We start from the raw sequence: 20,005 nt of genomic DNA, 5'->3' as shown, positions 1-20,005 counted from the left end.
GTACTACACCCTGTATGTAGGCCACAATAATATTGTAATTTGTTGATTAATTAGATCCCATAATAGCTTGTATAAAGATTATTTTTTGCTTTACACAAAATTACAAAAGTATATAAGCTGCATCGGTGTACTTACCCTCACAGTATGTTGCATTGGCGAGCCTGTAACCTTCATTACACAGACACTCAAAGGAGCCCTGAACGTTGTTACAGATCTGAGAGCATCCATGCGTACCGTTCGTACACTCGTTGATATCTGTATGTCACGTGACAATAGATAGATGACACGGGAAGGGACACACCCTCAAGTAGTTGATGACTTGTTAATGCTAGTACGCATGTATTTATAGTCTATTGCCTTGCAGAAATACAACTTGTATACCTACATGTACATTTTGTCTTGACACTGTACAATTTTCCATGCTCATCAACAGATATTAAGGAAACTATGTATCCACACAACACACACCTTCACACTTCTCTCCGTCGCCCACGTATCCATCAGGGCACATTCCACACGCCGCCCCCACTCCTGGAGCCGGTACGTCGGTACAAGCCACATCATCAAAACACATGAACTCCATGCAACCATCGACGTCCTCTTCACAGAACTCTCCCATCCAGGCTGTAAGATAAATAGGAAGTGCATACACACTATATAGGCCAGTACACCATGCAGTTGCTATATACTCAGTAAATATAGCTAGACTGACTAGCTATAGGCCTACAGTAACATCTGCTAGCATAAAGGCACCCACGCACGCACACACACACACACACGCACACACGCACACATGCACACACACACACACACACACGCACGCACACACACACACACACACACACACACACACACACACGCACGCACACAGAGGCCAGTTCCACCAGTCGCATGCTACACATTTAAAACACACCTTCTGAGCATTCACAGTTGAGAACAATGCTACTAGCAGTTGTGTCAGCGATGCCCTCAATAGTGCAGTCACTGCTATTCATACAGGCACAGGTCTGCACTTGCACATTCAGTACGGCACTCGCATTAAGTTCATCTCTGGCCTCAAACATGATCGATCTCGCTGACTCCACAGTCGATAGTGTCCAGTCGAACTCGTAGTCCGTGTACCCATCCATAACAGTCGGTGTTAGCTGTGAGTTTTCTGGTAGACCGCCGACAACCGTGACGTTGAACATGTTTTTATCATCCGATACGTTGAAACGGAGGATTGCCATGACGCCCACATCAAGACGGAGCATGTTTGGTCCCGTGATTAGTGGGGGGCTGTTGCCTGTGGAAAAAATACAGCAGATACGCTCACAACATATCAAAATGAGCGAAATATCTGCGACTGAGTCTCGTAAGTACTGTATACATGCACTTAACATTATAGGCAGCTGGTATTAAGTTGGGAGATTATCATTGCGGCACCCTTAGGACTAAGCAGACAACAGTGGCTATAACAAAAAGGTGAGCTGCTAACACAGGTCCAAATGAATGCTATGGAGACTTCGGGACCCATTAACATTAAATGGCTGTATTATAGAGGGTGGCCTGCTAACACAGGTCCAAACACATGCTATGGAGACTTTGGGGCCCCATTAACCTGGCTGTATTATAGAGGGTGACCTGCTAACACAGGTCCAAACACATGCTACGGAGAGACTTTGGGGCCCATTAACCTGGCTGTATTATAGAGGGTGGCCTGCTAACACAGGTCCAAACACATGCTACGGAGAGACTTTGGGGCCCATTAACCTGGCTGTATTTTATAGAGGGTGGCCTGCTAACACAGGTCCAAACACATGCTACAGAGAGACTTTGGGCCCGGCTGTATTATAGAGGGTGGCCTGCTAACACAGGTCCAAACACATGCTACAGAGAGACTTTGGGCCCGGCTGTATTATAGAGGGTGGCCTGCTAACACAGGTCCAAACACATGCTACGGAGAGACTTTGGGCCCGGCTGTATATATTATAGAGGGTGACCTGCTTACAGACTGTACTGCACTTACTTGCTTGATTCTGATCATCAATATTCCCATTGTTCGTAGTCAAGGTTTCCATGCCAATTTCCAGGTTTCCAGTCTGAATAGCGTCAAAGATACACTCTTGATTATCACCGCAAGCATCGAGCACATCTTGTGGAACACTGTCCGCCGCTTCATCCGCAAATATGGGCTCGTGATTGGGAAAAGAATAGTCAGCTGCAGACATTCCCTCAGGGTATGTGAAGAAGGAATCTTGTGCACTGATCTCCCCTGTGGGTACACACGTAGATATAAGAGTGAATACAATTACAGCTGGGATTAAAGTTATAACCGAGGCACGCCGCCATGCCATGTACTGATTTTGATGCAGTTATGCATGTATCTCAAGAAGAGAGATCGAGAAGAGAGAAGGCTATATAGCATTATTGGTGACTTAGAATTAATAGATTGGACTATAGCTTAAGACATACGTACGTGTACTTTTTACAAAACTCGCAACCGTACTACGCATATGTTCAAATTGCCCATTTATCTGGTTGCTGCCTGCCTATACACATTAATGTACATGTATTTATATTTACATGATTGTCCGAAGTCATGTATCATCCTGTCAGACACGTTTCCAGAGAGCATATCTCCGTTCCTAAACACGATGTCGTCCGTAGGATCTCCGTTATAATTTCCCATTAGCCCTCGGGTCACGTTCTGGAATTCCTCTGGCATTGACAGTACAAAGGACAACATTTCAAACGAAGCCGTAATAGTGACCCCAATCCCGTTTTCAAAACTAGTTGTCAAGGAATTTTCGCTTTCCCTGGAAACGGACAGCTGATCGATTGTGAAACTATCATTCGTGTTTGACACATTTGCTGATATGTCGTCTCCATTAAATAACACCGTGAGTCCAGTATCGCCATTTACGTCCACCTATTAGGGACAAGTAGTAGGTTGACAACACACTGTACTGTATCATAATAGTAGTTATACAATCCTATGGCTACGAATTCAAGACAAGTTACGTCAACTTAAAAGGGACAAAGAAAGTAAGATTATCTCTGCTCAAGTTGTGAAACTCTTACTCACCTGAACGCGCATCTCGGTGCTCACACCAAAAGCGAAAGCTATCAGTTTTGTAGCAGAGCGTTCAGAGTCACTGACATTGCCTGTTCGTCCCTGAAATGTGAAGGCGGTCGTGTCGGTAGTAAACTCGAGGAGGCTGTACTCCCCCCAGCCATTGAAGGTGAACACATCCCCATCAAGGGTAGTGACGTGAGGGTCACCCCAAAACCATCCTGTGTGTTATAATTATAATTATTAAGGTACGACTATATACAATTAAAATTAGTGACAAGTTTTATGAACTTGAAAGTTTTACCATCAGAGTAATCTATAATATAGTAATTACGTACTACGTGAGTTCACTTATGTATGCAAGTAACACTCTCTCTACGTATGTATCAGTGTTGGAAATTACTCACAGCCATTGGTCATTGACCGGACGTTTAATTAGAATGACCATGCATGTGTCCAGTCAGTATGACCAGGCACAAATGACATTTGACCATATATACAGTCAATAAAAAATCATTTCTAGCACTGCTGTATAACAGCGGCCGCTCATAATACCATAATGACAATCATAATTATACATACCTCTCCGTTGAGGCCTATACGAGCTACAGTCATGACTGGGGCGCAGACGTGTGTACTCTTGACACATGTCACTGTTCTTACAGCAGCTCTCTTGGAAATTGTAGTCGAACTCTAGATAATCCGATTGCTGAGAAAATGGATTGAATCGCAGAAGAGAGCTACTACTTGCATCGCTGCCAGATGTACGGTCTCCTAGCAACGCTCCAGACCTACGGGAAATGGTGTATTATATAAATATAATTTCGGAAAAGCACTAATTAATGAGGTGTCTCTCTAAAATTACCGGCCTCCCTCCACATCGTTCCCATTATTAGATACCGTATAGCGGGTAATTTTGGGGGGGGGGGGAATATTAGTGGTTGAAGCAATATAATTTTAGTCATTTCGTGGATAATATTTTCCTGGTTGCTGATTGCACTGCAGGTAAAGGTAGACAAGGTCGCTTCCTTCGTGGGTAAAATATTCGTGGTCAGATCTTTAACCCACAAATATTTTGCCCCACGAACATTACCCTCTATACGGTAACCTTGCTAACTATATTCTACGGTCAGGGCCGCATCCAGGATTTTAGTCCAAGGGTGAAAAATTATCCCACTCAATACTATATACCCAATTGTACAAACTCACTGTCGACTATAGCAGCAGAGTTGAACACCATTGGTGGAACGGAAACGCTGTACGTAACAGAAATTATCAAAGAAACTAGTATCTCTAGTGATGAAGAATAAAGTATTACGGGCGAATCTATAACGATTATCACGCCCCGCTTGAGCAAAGGAGCAGGGACACGGTTGACTGTTAAATGACTTCGCCTGAAACGAGCTTTGATCTTTATTAGCTCTGTTGATGCAGTTTGCCCTAGCAAGCTGACCAGCTCCCGTGTCGTTACCGACTAGATACACGAGGTTCGACCACTCCACACGGAGGGGATTGTTCATACATGCTACCGATCGGACACCTTTGGACCTGCTTAACGGATGATTCATAAATGGATTGACTGATGAGAAGAGTGAATTTCCATCATTAATATTGTAGCCGATAACGGAGTACACGCTGCTACCTTGTCCGCTTTCCCATTCCAGTTGCTCGCAGTTGTAAGTGTACACGGCAAACGTCTGAGTACCATCCGTAACCACTACGGCTTGGTACGTATTTCGTGGAGGTTTGTCAGTATTAAACGGATAGGCAGGTGCACCGTTCCATTCGGCTACAAGCATCCATATTCCACTGAAACTGAGTTCTTCTTTATTTGAAATCAAACGACTGATAGCATCTAGTTTTGCATCACTGACCCGACTGCCCTGCTCTCGGGTGTAGACCTTGTAGTTTATAGAACTCCCATCCCCACGCAAGTCGTGGTCATTCCAGTACGGGGCCAAGACGTTAGAGGAACTGATTTGACTCGAAGAGCTTGGGAATCGACTCGGAGAAAAGAAATTGAAATGTTCAGTGCCAATTGAGATGGCTCCATTGGCACAAACCTGCATGGAAGATCAAGAAAATTGATGTTGTGAAAACAGAACTATACGTACAGCTATTAATTGCTTTTCACTTACGCATTATGACGACCAATGGAATACGAAGCCTCACGGTATGTATACATATGTACAATGAATAACTTCACATTTCCCTCAAAACATGCTATTATTATATGCAGTAGGAAGTATCTGTAAATTTGAAATCAGACCATAATTGTAGATTTTTCAAGCTCTTAAGAAAATGAAATAATAATTATAGTAACAATATTATAAGCCTGAGGGAACCTTACCCTGAGTGACGTCTCGCTCTTAGAACCGTAGGGAAGACCACTGTTGATGTAGATGAGGCTGGAGCAGCCATCGTCGGTGTTGGTCAGGCGCTGTAGTTTCACGCCATCGTCCTCAGCGAGATCAATGAACGGAGTGTAGTTGACATCAGTGACCAGCGGTGTGACTGTAACATGGAGGAAGGTGTGTTAGATCTAGCTTGAGCATATACTATTTTTTATTTACATGTACTATGGTGAATAGTTATTTTCGTTTATAATAATTATTATGTATGCTATGCAATTAAGTCATCTTCATTAATCATTGGCTTTTTTCTAGCTTAATTACGGAGTTCCATAATAAGAGGTTTGTAAATCCAGCTAGGCAGGGATTTGTTTATTACTGTGTCGTTGAGCCACATGATGTTATAATTATAATCTAATCGTCGTAATCTATACATGCAAAATACAAAATTACCATAAATGGTAGTGATGAAGAATTGCTCAAAGTTATCAACCGGCCATCTTAGAGAGAAGGTGATTTGGAAAGAGAGGACTGAATTTAGGACCTCTCCATCGTCAATGACAGATACTTCAAAGCACACCCTCCCTGTTTCCATGGTAATGGCGAGCTCACTGTCAACAGTTAAACCTGTGCATAAAGGGAATAAAATTATATCATAATAATCAACAAAATTAATGTACTTTAAAATTACTTAGAATTGGTCGATGAACCCATAAATAGATAACTGAATTACGTACGTTAGATATATACACAGCTACGTATATTTCAAGCTTACCAGATTCATCAACACTTGTTGATATAGTCACATTTCTTTCAAGCAGACCAAGATCAGAAGTAACGCTCAGACACACTTGAGTAGTGTTTCTCACTGCATCTCCCTTAGCCAGATCAACCATCGTTGTCTCCAAGAGAACAATAGCACCTGCATGTATGGACACAGGAACAGTACACACACTGGTTAAATGACGCGGAGAGTGGAACTACAATACACAGGATGGTGGGAGGGGGATTCCCCGGGCTATAATGTAGTGATGGTGGGAGGAGGATTCCCCAGGTTATAATGCAGTGATGGTGGGACGGGGATTCCCCGGGCTATAATGCAGTGATGGTGGGACGGGGATTCCCCGGGCTATAATGCAGTAATGGTGGGACGGGGATTCCCCGGGCTATAATGCAGTAATGGTGGTAGGGGGATTCCCCGGGCTATAATGCAGTAATTGTGGGAGGGGAATTCCCTGATCTCAGTAGCATTAAGAAATCTATAATTATAATTATAATATACGTATGCAGCTGAGATTATATAGAGCGACTGAGATTAAGTGGTCTAAAGATAATGAATTATGGTGGCTGGAAGGTGCAACTGTATACAACTGCACAATAGTTGCAATTTTCAAACCAATTAACATGGTGCATGGTGTTGGTGTTTAGAAATATTTTGTGCTCATAATGTTACGTCATTAAATTATTATACCAAATATACGTACCATCGTCATCGGATACGGTGAGTATCTGTGAGGGACCAGAAATGTCCAGTGGATTAGACACGACTATCTCCACTGTGAAAGTTTCGCTACCCTCTACGAATTGATCGCCAACGACAACCAGGTTGACAGAGTAGTCCCCGGCAACAGAAACAGTTACCTCTCCATTGGTAATCATGACATCACTCGTGTCTGTGATAATATACATGCAAACAAATCTCAACTTGGGGATCAATGAAAGATGGATGGCACATGTTTTGAGAAATACCACATAAAGGCAAGTATTATACTTGGCAAATGTGCCATTTTTAGAACAGTTTTTAGTAGAATTCACCAAAATAATTGCCAAATTGAAAGACTCGCCAAATTAATTTTCCTGTTGTAGAAACTTTGGAGCCAAATAAACCACAATAATATAGGGATTGTAAAAAACATGATATATGTACGTGACAGTACGCTATAAGGTTATTCCTAAATAAGATGCGCAATTTACGATTGCTGAGCACTATAAAGCATGCATTCCACTCACCCAGAGCTAGTTTGACTGTCACGGTCGACATTCTCTCAAATTGCCCTGTCACAGCGAAGTTGACGGGAATGGTGATATCAACGTCAGTCTCCTCGGCAACTTCGAATTCACCCAGTGTAAAGATAGCACCTAGGTATTCATGAAAGGAAAATGTTTTAGTTAAGTAGTGCAATAGCCATAATTATCATGATGGCCATTAATATCAGTATGCTTCTATACACGTATAGATGCACTGTTTCTTAAATAACGGAGTTGTATTATAGTAGCTGCATGGGTAACAATGAACAAGTGACAATCAAAGTTCTTCAGTGATGTCACTGATAAGGTCTAGTAGAATTGTGGCTCCTGAGGAACGAAATGTAGTCTTATGTGTGGCTGTGTTTCCTAACTAATGAGATTCTGTGTCTTACTGGGCCGGTAGTGATTACATGTTGCTATAGCAACTCACCGTCATTGTCCATCACACTGAAACTCAGGCTACCATTTTCAATCATCTCGGGACCGAGACCTTGATAGAAGACATCGTTGTCATTGTCGGATACAAATATCAATCGGAACTGTTCCGTATTCTCAATCAGTACATCTCCCACTATCACCATGGTTACAGTGTACTCTCCACTTTGAGCAACATTGATAACGTCGTAGACAATCCTGACATCGTTTATATCTGCAAAGAAGCACAAGATGTAACACTTGCATGGTTACTATGGTAATAGCGTACCTTGATTATGCACATATACGAACGTACAGTTATATAATCACAGCTTTGTATGCAATCGTAATGGCTACAATAGTTATTTATTTACCCGATTCAGAAACACCCGATTGTGTCAAACTGACGGTCACGGTCGATGGCCTCTCAAACGTTCCCATCACTGAGAAGGACACGGTGATGTTGACATCTTCATCAGTTTCAGTGATGACGTCGATAGGGCTTAATGTAATTGTTGCTCCTGCATGAGAGCAAAACATTATTGCATAATTATAATCAGGACCCTATAGTTTATAAAACGATGGATTTGGCCCATCACAGATTTGTGTAATCTAGCTCGATCTAAACGTACAATCTGATAATCGCAAATTTATCTTTTACTTGAAGAAATAATATAATTATCATGAACACATTCTACACTCAAATTAATAACAGTCTAAGATGCTAATCCTGTATGTACTCTAAATTAATGACCTCTCTTACCGTCTTGATCGATAATGGTGAAGTTCTGTGCTGGTCCAATCTCATCGAAGGTGTTATCAGAGCTGATCTGAACTGTGTATGTCTCTGGGTTCTCGATGATAGCGTCACCAATGACAACCAGTACGACTGTATATAATCCGCTGGCGGACACGATAAATACACCATCCATGATCATGGCGTCGTTTGTATCTGTTCAATGAGAGATCAAAGTTCGATCGGTCCATCAATGAAAATCAATAGCTAGCTATTTACATAGAAATTCCATGCATGCACAGCTTGCATGCAAAAACGTAATTATATATAGAAGGAAGCCGTATATGTATAAAATTAGTGACAGAACAATGCTTATTAATTTTATACCATCATTTATAGCGGGTATATTTCGAGGGTATAAACTAAAATCAGCGAAAACCGTGAACATTTTATATCCTAGAAATATACCCGCTGCTAGCTTGCATGCAAAGCAAAAGGCAGCCCATGAAATTTGAATGATTACAACAAACGAAAATGACTGCATAATTATATTCAACTGTACTAATATAAGTTGAGTGTGTACTTACCACCTCCAATAATGCTGACTGTTACAGTGATGTTCTTCTCAAGTGTACCCTCCACGGAGAACATAACATCAACTGTTTGGTCCTCCATGACGTTACCAATAGCCATCAGTGTGATGACAGCACCTGCACGTGTTCATGGTAGTATTACTACGAGCATCAAACGTGCTAATTATTAAATTATACGCATTTGAAAAGCCAGCGAGCACAGTAAACTGTACTTATCATACGCAGGTACACATATAGCAATATGGAGTTGGATAGTTGTTGAGATATTGATTCATACTTTTGTTTTTATAGGGCCTATAATCTGGTTGCTCACAATAAAAAATAATTATTATAAGAAATATTATACGTACCATCGTCATCGGATACAGTGAATGTCTGCGTGGGACCAGGAGTGGTGTCCAGTGGATTAGACACGGCTATCTCCACTGTGAAGGTTTCATCACTCTCTACGATCTCATCGCCAACGACAACCAGTTCGACATAATAGTCCCCGGCAACAGAAACAGTTACCTCTCCATTGGCAATAATGACATCATTCGTGTCTGTGATATAAAAATTAATAGCGGGAGAACAACAACGAATATATAAAAATTAATTGGTAAGTTCATACGAAAAATTTACACCAACAAAAATTACTCGCTATACGGTAATAATTATACAAACAATAGATTTGCCAAAAGGTAAATATACATGCACCAAGACTTGTATAATTATGCTTTGGGAAAATGGAATTGAACTTTGAAGCCAAACTACAATTTTAAAGACATACGCAGAGTCTTTTAAAGTATGTACTGTACATAGCTAAATGCTGTAAATTATGTTAAAGGAAGATTTAAAATACTAGCTATTACCAAATGATCTTTATTTATGGACTACATACTCAACTCACCCAGAGCTAGTCGGACTGTCACGGTCGAGTTTCTCTCAAACAGCCCTGTCACAGTGAAGTTGACGGGAATGGTGATATCAACATCAGTCTCAGTGACATCACTGATAGTGGCCAGGGTAAAGATAGCACCTGCTCAGATAGATAAATTATTATTAAAAAAAATACCCATTTAATTATGATAGCTATGAACTATTGCAGGCAATCAAAACTTAGCAGTTATTTAAAATAAATGTACTCTACAGTCTTATGTGCGGCTGTGTCATGGGATTCTGTGTCTTACTGGGCCGGTAGTGATTACATGTTGCTATAGCAACTCACCGTCATTGTCCATCACACTGAAACTCAGGTTACCATCTTCAATCATCTCGGGACCGAGACCTTGATAGAAGACATCGTTGTCATTGTCGGATACAAACATCAATCGGAAGTCTTCAGTGTTCTCAATCAGTACATCTCCCACTATCACCATGGTTACGGTGTACCCTCCGCTTTCAGCAACTGTTATAACATTATTGACAATCCTGACATCGTTGGTATCTGCGAGGTATGACATCATAGTTACACATTAAGTTGATGTCAAGTATTTCTCTTTCCTTCCTCTATACACAGGGAATTTTTAAATCTGTACTAGCTGGCACAGACTTCTGTTTAATACATAGGTTTAGAAAGCTCTTTGAGTGACCATAACTTTAGTCCTGGTGGTTCAAATTTATTGTGTGGTTTTATGGAAGTTCTTTCAGTTGGTACAGTTGTTCAAATAAATAATGTCATTTGATTAAAAGTTTATAAGCATTCCATTTCAAACATAGCTACAGTGATATACTTACCCACTGGAACCAAGCCGACGGTCACGGTCGATGGCCTCTCAAACACTCCCATCACTGAGAATGAGACGGTGATGTTGACATCTTCATCAGTTTCAGTGATGTCACTGATAAGGTCTAGTTGAATTGTGGCTCCTGAGGAACGAAATGTCAATTTACTTTATAGCCGTATCACTATTTTACAATTTATACACATTAGTCTTTTAAGATGGTAAAATTGGTCCATCATACGTAAGTCCCACACAAAACACAGTAATTACTATTAATTTTTTGCGGTTATACTAAATGTTTCATTTTGCTGGCAAAGGAGGCTACAATTTGAGAGAGGCCTTCATTATAGGAGACACAAGGCATAGATTATTGAAAGCCCCATGCACACAAAATACGTATTCTAGACTCAAGTTTAAAGATGCACCCTAGCTTGTTTTAATTATAATTATGATGAGATGAAGAGTGAGAAATCTTACCATCTTGATCGATAATGGTGAAGTCCTGTGCTGGTCCGATCTCATCGAAGGTGTTATCAGACCTGATCTGAACTGTGTATGTCTCTGGGTTCTCGATGATACTGTCACCAATGACAACCAGTACGACTGTATATGTGCCATTATCAGACACAATCAGATCACCATCGATAATCATCGTGTCGTTCGTATCTATTAAATGGAGAGAAAAATTTTTCACTCAAATCTGGAAATGGTCAAAAATATTAAATGCTACATAGCTAACACAAAACTATATACAGAGCTACGTACCCAGCCTGTCAGACACACTGTATAAAGGGTAAAATTTGCTGAGGGTAACAGTATAGGTATAATAGACATAATTATGTGCAAAATACCGTGCGTTCTGTGCACAGTAACACAAAGAGCCATAATTACACTATACACAGAATATAGTTAGGCATAATTATAACACAAACGAGAACTTCCCGACAATATAAAATTGTATCATAGTTATCAACATCCATCGAATACTTACCTTCCTCAATGTAGACTGTTACAGTGATGTCTTTGTCAAGTATACCCTCTACAAAGAACTCAATATCAACTGTTTGGTTCTCCATGACCTCACCAATGGGCATCAGGGTGATGGAAACACCTACACATGTACAGGTGTATACATAATAGTTAAATGACTGACTTTTAATATTATGTGAACATGCATACTATAAACTATTATAATCCCGATAATTTGTTTTTATTTTCCTATAGAAGCAGAAAACTAACTTTCGGACACACTAATTAAAAGCTGTACAAAAAACATAATTACACTTCCTACCATCATTATCAATCTCTGTCACATTGTGTGTTACGATGTCTCCAAGGAGATCGTTGCCATTGACAACAGCCAGCGTGAATACCCTGATTTCGGGATCTTCAACGATTTGATCTTCTTCAATGTACACAGTGATGCATTTCTCCTGACCAGCCGATGAATTTCCAGGAAATTCATCGTTCCATATATTTCTCATGTCTGTACGGTAAAACATAATTATGAAGAGAGTGTCCATTAATTAGAATATTAAAGAGAATATACTGTCTAATAGCGGATAATTTTCGTGGGGTAAAAATTTCGTTTGACTTCAATACATGCGTTCCGATAAACCATGCCTATGTTTTCGTGGAGATCAGTTTGCCAATAAAAATAACAAATTTTTTATCCCACAAAAATTACCTGCTATACGGTAACTATATATAAAAATGGTACTTATATATACTCACCTGATGTGATGGTGTACGGTACAGTCCTATTGAGACCACCATCGACGTCAACTAGCGTGACACACACACTCACATTACCAGCGTCCTCATTTGCATCTTGGCTCGGAATAGTGAAGCTAACAGTGGCACCTGTAATGGACACAAAGACAGTACAACATTATAATTATAATATAATTATTATGGTCTCCATGCATAAATACGATACGTTTTCATACCTGTACTTCGTACGTGCTTGATCGCAAAAAATATATACGTACGTACTTAATAATGTTTCAAGAGTAATCAGTATAATTATACGTACACAGATGCAATCATCTTGTTATCTGCTTCATTGGTAAAAAAAACGTACACGTACTTTGCACACTAATTAACTGCAGCTGTTTAAATAGATGTTCTTACCATCATCGTCCACAATGATGATGTTTGCTGAGAAGTAAAGACTACCATTCATACTATCCAGAGGGTATTGAATGTGGAAAGTAACATTCACGGTTTCGTTGCTTTCCACTATTCTGTCCCCGAAAACGGTGACATTAACGCACTGTGTCTGTTCCACATTAGTTGGTGAGAATGTCAGTGTAACTACAGAGAGAGACAGAGGAGTATAATATAGCGTCTTGAGCATCATTATCAGTTGTGCAACCAACTCTCCTATCATTTATTTGGGGAATAAATTTGGTTATTAGAAGAGGTGGCATTTATTTGTTGAGGGGATGTTTTTGCACATAAAAATTAAATGTTTATTTGGGACCAGAGTGCCAAATAATTATGTTATGCTGCAGGGGTGGGGGGGGGGGGGTTATCATACATGTACTTAAGAAATTAATGATAAAATAGCTTCTTAAAACAATACCTCCAGACTCTCCATCTGAAACTGCTGCATTTCTATCCAGACCTCCGGCAGGTGGAGTCATGATAACACACACGAGTACATTTTGGTCATCGTTCGTCTCAGTGGCCACCACATCTGGTGAGCTGAACATGACACCTACACACACACAAATAAAATGTGCATATATCACAACAATAAAAATTTTGCGAGCATCAAAGACAAACATAATTATATTATATGTGAACTTAGCAATAATAATAAAATCGCAAAACCTAACATGGTAAATACACACGATCCTTGCCAGAACGCAATGTAGTAGATCGATCGCAAAAGGGTCAACTTTCTGCTGATTTGGCTCATTGGCAAAGATTATTCCACTAGCAAAATATTATTAATAGTAATACAGTGTATATATAGCACTAATACGAGCATGCAGCTTAATACTATAATACAGAGTCCATTAAAAATTTTAATGGCTGCATGAAATACGCAAGACATTCTGTGGCCACTAAAACTCGAACTTATATCCTAGAAAATTCTTAACTTTCAATCTTAATCCTCTACGATGATTCCAACACCATGGAAACGTAGCAAGTCTACGTACATGTCAAATGTAAGGATTTCATTTACCATCATTGTCGGCAATGGTTATATTTGTACTGTTGATCCCAATAGTGTCATCTGTATCGATGGCTGTCAAGACAACTACAAACGACTCTGAATTCTCAGCGATGTCATCATCAATCAGGGATACATTTACACAAATCTGGTTGGACGTTATGTTGTTAAAGGTGACGGTATAGCTGCGCTCCATCGTGGCATAAAAGGCAAAGTCCGCCTCTTCAGCTGTATTATGAAATACGTAGGTACAATGAAAAAGAATATTGCATAGAATTCATGCTTTTAAGAGTGACAGTAACTCATAATATTTCAGTGCACTTACATTGTACATATATTTGGGAGATATAATTACTTAGCAATTATTATAAGTACGTAGCTATATGTATATGCAGCCAATATAATTATACTGAGCGTCCAATAGGAATCTTTTGTATAATACATAATTATACGTACACACACACACAAGCTGCACGATGATTATAACGTATAATAACAGACTTATGGTATTACTACGACGTACCAGTGCCTGTTATCAGAGTGAGCAGCACTGAGACGCTATCCTCGAGTGTGTGGGCGTGTGCTACACACACCTCAACCACGTCCCCTTCCATGCCCATCATGTTCCTCTGGGTCAGCGTCAGATTGGCACCTAGCAACACACAGCAATCATCATTGCATGGTACATATACGTACATGTTATTTCCAATTATGCGAATTATGCAAAAATTTGCAATTCGTAAAAACGAAAAAAAAATGTGTCATTTTAAAACCCAATACGGTTACTGTAACTTACTCTCAATAATCGTCACGGAAACGCTATTAGAGCCATCGATGAAAGTGTCGAGACTATTTGTAGGGTTGAAGTTCACCGTGAACATCTTATCAGATCCAACAATGTTGTCGGCGACAACGGGGATAGTGACAGTGATGACATTGATATCAGGAGTGAAGACAAGAACTTGACTGAAATTACCAGTGTCGTTTGCATCTGTATAGAGTTAAAAGATACGTAGACTCGAATAAATTTCTTGCAAAAATAGAAATGTTCACATACCATACATCATTTGATAAGGGCTCATTGCAAGCTTTCAGAATATCATTGAAATTGGATTACCAGAATTTAAGTTAATTTTCAAAACTTTAGTGTTATATATAAAAAAAGGCGCGTATACACATGTACGTACGAAAGACAAATTTCTTACAATTAAGAATTTATAAACTGCATGCGTATGTAAATTTGTCTTAGTAGTGTCTACATGTGTATAATTGTGGACAGTTTTTTGTACGTACCAGCATTGTTGTAGTCGATGGTAACGTTCACTTGTACGTCTCTGTTACGTACTGGTGACTCCATGTCCACGTACACGGCGACACTGATCTCACCACCCTCGAGGCTCATAATCTCATTGGTCGACAAGAACAGAGAAACACCTGATATAATACGTATACGTATGAGATAATAACACAACCTTTATATTAATTAAGAGATTTACGGGGAAAGCAAAAGCAAGTTCTAAACTCTTTACATAATATGCAATATTTATAACAATATACGTATGTTAGGCGGTTGACTTAGATTGTGTCTCTAATAAGGTTTGCATTTTTAAGTAAAAATGATCGTACTTCTTCGAAATAAGCCCCCCTCTATAATGATACGTCACCTGGACATAATTTGTCCATTATTAAAAGTGTTTTGTACACGTTGTACATGCACTTACCGTCATTATCCATAATGGTGAGGACCACAGTTCCAGCTTGTTCGTTAGTCACCTGATACTGGTTGCCAGGGTTAACACTAATCCTTAGTCCCTCGTCATTCTCGACTATCTCATCATCGACTACAGTTACCGTCAGAGAAACTACACTTCCGTTCATTGAAGAGCTTGGTATGGTCAGTATTTGAACCCCGAAAGGAGAAAACTCGTTAGAACTTGCATAGACTTCAACATGTCTCCTCACTACAAGCGAATTGACTGTAGGGCAATAAAGAAGGAAATACGTTTGTACGTAATACATGGATACTATACACAAATATACGTACAGTACAGAAAGTAGGTGTGGTCTAGTAGGTGTGGTCTCAAGTATACAGTATCGGCTGCATTCCCACATGTAGTACATTGTAAACATGTAATTGTATCGCATCAGCAATTCGTATGTTATTGGCCTAATAATAGTAATACCACAAATAAATTATTGATATGCTTCAATTATGCTAGCTATTTATCGTACTGTCACATGATTATTGATCGAGTCACATGCACACACACATATAAACGTACCTCCAACGGTTACATTGACTTCCACGTCTGTTTCCAGTCCATCCATTACATCTACCAGTACGAGGTTCACGTTGAAAGTGTCTCCCTCCGATACGTTGAAATTGTCCACTCCCTCCGACACATAGCCATCGTTAGCGACCAGCTCCAACTCGATCACAACAACTGTATAAATATACGTACAACATGACGAGCAAGAATTGAACTTAATTATACGTAATATACATGTATTGGTTAATTAGAAAGCACATACGTACATAATTCTAATTATACAACTGAAGCAGAGGATTACAAAAAACCAACAAAATACACTGTTAAATTGTTGACCATGTAATGTAAGCCATTAAATTTCTTTTACGTGTACGTACGTACGTGTAACATATAGATAGTAACTTACAGTCGTCATCGGCAATGGAGATTTCTGTTCTATTCACGCCCACGATAGAGTCGTCAGGGTTATCCAATGAGATTTCGATGGCAAAGCTCTCGGTGTATTCAATACGACGGTCGTTGATGATACGCAGCTGCAGGCAAACTGAAGTGTTGTCTTGATAGAAGGTCTGCATTGTTCCGTACAGCATGAAGTCCTCGCCCATCACTGAAGGTGGTGTGGTCATACGTACGTTAGTGGGTGCTTAGTTTGAATCAACCCAGCTACATTGACTTTTGTAGCTATATACACGTAATTCAGTTAACTGCGCATGCCTATCAACCGAAATGTATGCTTACATAATTATGTACATGTAGTCCAAAAATCTGAGGCATATATACTGTTAATGTCAGACTAAAGGGCTGAGGAGAACCACCCAATACTTATAGAACCATATAAACCAACAATTTGGGCCCGGAACAATAAGGCTGTTAAAGCCACTACCCGAACAGAAGGAAACACACTTTTTAATTAATAACTTAGAAGAAGTTGCTTTCACTGCCGATAACTATAGCTAAGATCAATAAAGCTCTTAGGGAGATCTAGCTATCACATAGTACGCTATATCAAATTTAATATTAGTGGCTGTCAAAAAGATACGGTATAGAAATCCGTTGTATATAATCCTTATTATTATGCAATTTGTGAACTTACTTGCTCCCAACGTGCTAGGTGTAAAGGTCACCGCAACGCTTCTCCGCAGGTAGTCTCTTGTTCTGTTGGTTGGAACGAGGCAAAACGACCGTGGTTCCTTCTCAGGGAACCAATCAGATTCACGCATGGCTATCATCGCATTAAACGGTGACACAAATTCGGCAACTGTGACATGCGTGAGGATTTTAAATAATTATCGTAAAATAAAAAACTTCCTTACAGCCAAGAATATTTACTCGTACAAACTTGTTAATTACGTTGCAAACTAGCAGAATGGATTAAAATGAAAGTGAAAGCAGTAGCATAAAAGTTGCATTCAGGTACTAGTTGTATGACTGAGTGTCCATAGCTGGCAATGTTACATACTAACAGGGTATTGAAATAACAGTTGACCTTTTTTTAGCAATATTTTCTGGTTACTTTTCAAAGCATGCCTTATTTCCCCCTCTAGCTCTAGACTACTTCAAAATCCTGTCACCCTGTGACTATAATAATTATTATCACTGCCTATAGTAACTTACAGTCATTATCTTCTATAGAGATCTCTGTTCGGTTGTTCCCAAGGATGCGATCGTACGGGTTGTTAGGGACAACGTCAATTGTGAATCTCTCGAGATCTTCAATAAACAAGTCGTTAACAATAACCAGCTCCAGACAAACCTCCATCATGTCGCCTTGGTGATAGAAGGTCACCTCTGTGTCATTAATCATGAAATCCTCGCCTCTCACTGAAGAAAGAAAATGTGCATAATAAATAAATAAATAAAATAATATTTCAACTCTTCATTAATATCAGAGACATGCATAGTTGGTTACGAGCACAAACGTACGTACGTATAGTTATATCATTACAGGAAACTTTATTCTTGAGTAACTGAAAAACAACTAATGAGTAAGATATGAAATATCTGCCATGGCCGAGTGACTAGGTAAGTCATATTCAATTATTCCCTGAGGGCCCTGACGAAAGTACGAAACTTATGAGATCGTATATTCACTGAAAATCTCCTAGAGAAGAGCTGTAGCGTAAATCGGTAAAATTAATACTTACTTGCTCCCAGACTGCTTGGTGTGAATGTCAGAGTCACATCTCTTTGCAGGAAAACTCTGGTGAGGGGGGTCGGAGCGAAGCAGAAGCTACGAGGTGGTGCCCCTAGATACCAGTCCGCCTCACGCATGGCAATGTGCGGCATGAAGGATGATGACTCAAACTCAGCGGCTGCGATGAAGAAAAATAATAATTACATTGTGAGAATCAACTGCTTTGGTTTAGAGAGCGATTTTAGCATTAATTTTCGTGAGGTGTTTCTGAGGGGTAACAATTTATGTACATGTACATATCGTATTTATCAGACACTTTTTTGGGTAATTTTTGTCGTTAAACCTATGAGAAATATTCCCTAAGAAGAATTTTTGCAACCTACTGTCTACATAATTATAACGGCAATGATATAACACGTACAGTCTCTGTCCAAGATGTACACTCTGACTTGCGATGGTCCGACAACTACATCTGGATCAGATATTATTGCTGTTACTCTCAACGTCTCTGTGTTCTCAATTTGGCTGTCTTCTCTAGTGATTATCATAACGCAGACGATATCGCTGCTTCGAACATCAAACAACTGATATACAGATCCAGTGTAATAGTCTCCATTATCTAGATTGGGGCAAAAAGCGAATAAAAGTGTACTTGCAGGTATATAAATATTCCACAACTTTAAGTTCATATAAACCATACAAACTCGTTCCTAGACAAACACACTCAGTGAAAAAAAATGTAAGTTCGTACACGATATGACATAATTATGACACATGCACATGGGAGCACCACTGACCAGCTGTCTCTGACGTCACGTTGAAGATGACAGTGATGTAGGGCAGTAATCGATCGTAGTATGCCGAGACGTTCCCAACAGGAGCCAAACACAAACTTATAGAACGATCTTCTTCAACTTGAACCTCAGTGGCATTTAAGAGCTCAAACTGGACAACTGCATGTAGTCAAAAAAAACAAAAAAACAACTTGATACTGCATGTATTGAGGCTATGATATTGTGGTGTCCCTATATATAGAGGGTAGCCTGCTAACACAGGTCCAAACACATATTATAATTATAAACAGGCCACCCTCTATAATACAGCCACTGTTGGTCTGCCCAAGTACTTACTACACATAATGTACATTCCTTTGACAATGAGGGCACAAGAATTGTTATTATTATTATATAGACATGTTGCCATGAGCATTGCTAGGTGATTATCAGACTTACAATCATTGTCAATGATTTCGATAGTAAAGCTAGTGTCTCGAGACACATCTGCAAAGTTGTTGGAGGTGAGAAAAAATATAGCTCTTTCGGTATCTTCAATTCTCTCGTCGTTAATCACGTTGGCAAAAGTGAAGCACATCTTTGTTCCATTCTCGGCCGTTCGCGGGATAGTGATGAAAGGGTTTGTAATAGTGAAGTCCACTCCGTCTGAATAAATAATTATAATATTACCAGGAGTTCATAAAGAGGAGTATCCAACTATGGCAGTTATATACGCACCGTATAGCGGGTAATTTTCGTGGGGC

At 39.7% G+C, this 20,005-nt stretch overlaps 1 protein-coding gene across 5 annotated transcripts in view; it reads right to left on the bottom strand.

Annotated features, from left to right (window-relative positions):
- Positions 1-20,005, bottom strand: part of LOC135336225 (uncharacterized) — a 37,771-nt gene that overhangs the window by 4,318 nt on the left and 13,448 nt on the right. For 3 of the 5 annotated variants that reach the window (XM_064531971.1, XM_064531973.1, XM_064531972.1), the window contains 40 exons: positions 19,701-19,907; positions 19,266-19,421; positions 18,890-19,087; positions 18,479-18,646; positions 17,949-18,155; positions 17,428-17,592; positions 16,741-16,941; positions 16,347-16,508; positions 15,786-16,040; positions 15,358-15,498; positions 14,861-15,055; positions 14,588-14,716; positions 14,077-14,292; positions 13,468-13,602; positions 13,014-13,196; positions 12,615-12,743; positions 12,172-12,366; positions 11,872-11,991; positions 11,358-11,546; positions 10,894-11,025; positions 10,385-10,603; positions 10,067-10,195; positions 9,528-9,719; positions 9,172-9,294; positions 8,612-8,800; positions 8,223-8,369; positions 7,865-8,083; positions 7,417-7,545; positions 6,891-7,079; positions 6,182-6,328; positions 5,860-6,033; positions 5,406-5,569; positions 4,265-5,118; positions 3,638-3,846; positions 3,068-3,276; positions 2,566-2,911; positions 2,009-2,254; positions 914-1,285; positions 469-624; positions 136-255 (listed from right to left, as the gene is read on the bottom strand). In XM_064531971.1, the coding sequence (XP_064388041.1) occupies positions 136-255; positions 469-624; positions 914-1,285; positions 2,009-2,254; positions 2,566-2,911; positions 3,068-3,276; positions 3,638-3,846; positions 4,265-5,118; positions 5,406-5,569; positions 5,860-6,033; positions 6,182-6,328; positions 6,891-7,079; positions 7,417-7,545; positions 7,865-8,083; positions 8,223-8,369; positions 8,612-8,800; positions 9,172-9,294; positions 9,528-9,719; positions 10,067-10,195; positions 10,385-10,603; positions 10,894-11,025; positions 11,358-11,546; positions 11,872-11,991; positions 12,172-12,366; positions 12,615-12,743; positions 13,014-13,196; positions 13,468-13,602; positions 14,077-14,292; positions 14,588-14,716; positions 14,861-15,055; positions 15,358-15,498; positions 15,786-16,040; positions 16,347-16,508; positions 16,741-16,941; positions 17,428-17,592; positions 17,949-18,155; positions 18,479-18,646; positions 18,890-19,087; positions 19,266-19,421; positions 19,701-19,907 (8,016 nt within the window). The remainder of the gene's footprint in view (positions 1-135; positions 256-468; positions 625-913; positions 1,286-2,008; positions 2,255-2,565; positions 2,912-3,067; positions 3,277-3,637; positions 3,847-4,264; positions 5,119-5,405; positions 5,570-5,859; positions 6,034-6,181; positions 6,329-6,890; positions 7,080-7,416; positions 7,546-7,864; positions 8,084-8,222; positions 8,370-8,611; positions 8,801-9,171; positions 9,295-9,527; positions 9,720-10,066; positions 10,196-10,384; positions 10,604-10,893; positions 11,026-11,357; positions 11,547-11,871; positions 11,992-12,171; positions 12,367-12,614; positions 12,744-13,013; positions 13,197-13,467; positions 13,603-14,076; positions 14,293-14,587; positions 14,717-14,860; positions 15,056-15,357; positions 15,499-15,785; positions 16,041-16,346; positions 16,509-16,740; positions 16,942-17,427; positions 17,593-17,948; positions 18,156-18,478; positions 18,647-18,889; positions 19,088-19,265; positions 19,422-19,700; positions 19,908-20,005) is intronic. The other 2 variants (XM_064531974.1, XM_064531975.1) reach the window with 2 other exon arrangements.

Source organism: Halichondria panicea, chromosome 5 (assembly GCF_963675165.1).
Source record: "Halichondria panicea chromosome 5, odHalPani1.1, whole genome shotgun sequence".
NCBI lineage: Eukaryota > Metazoa > Porifera > Demospongiae > Suberitida > Halichondriidae > Halichondria > Halichondria panicea.
This window is presented reverse-complemented; position numbering and strand designations above follow the sequence as displayed.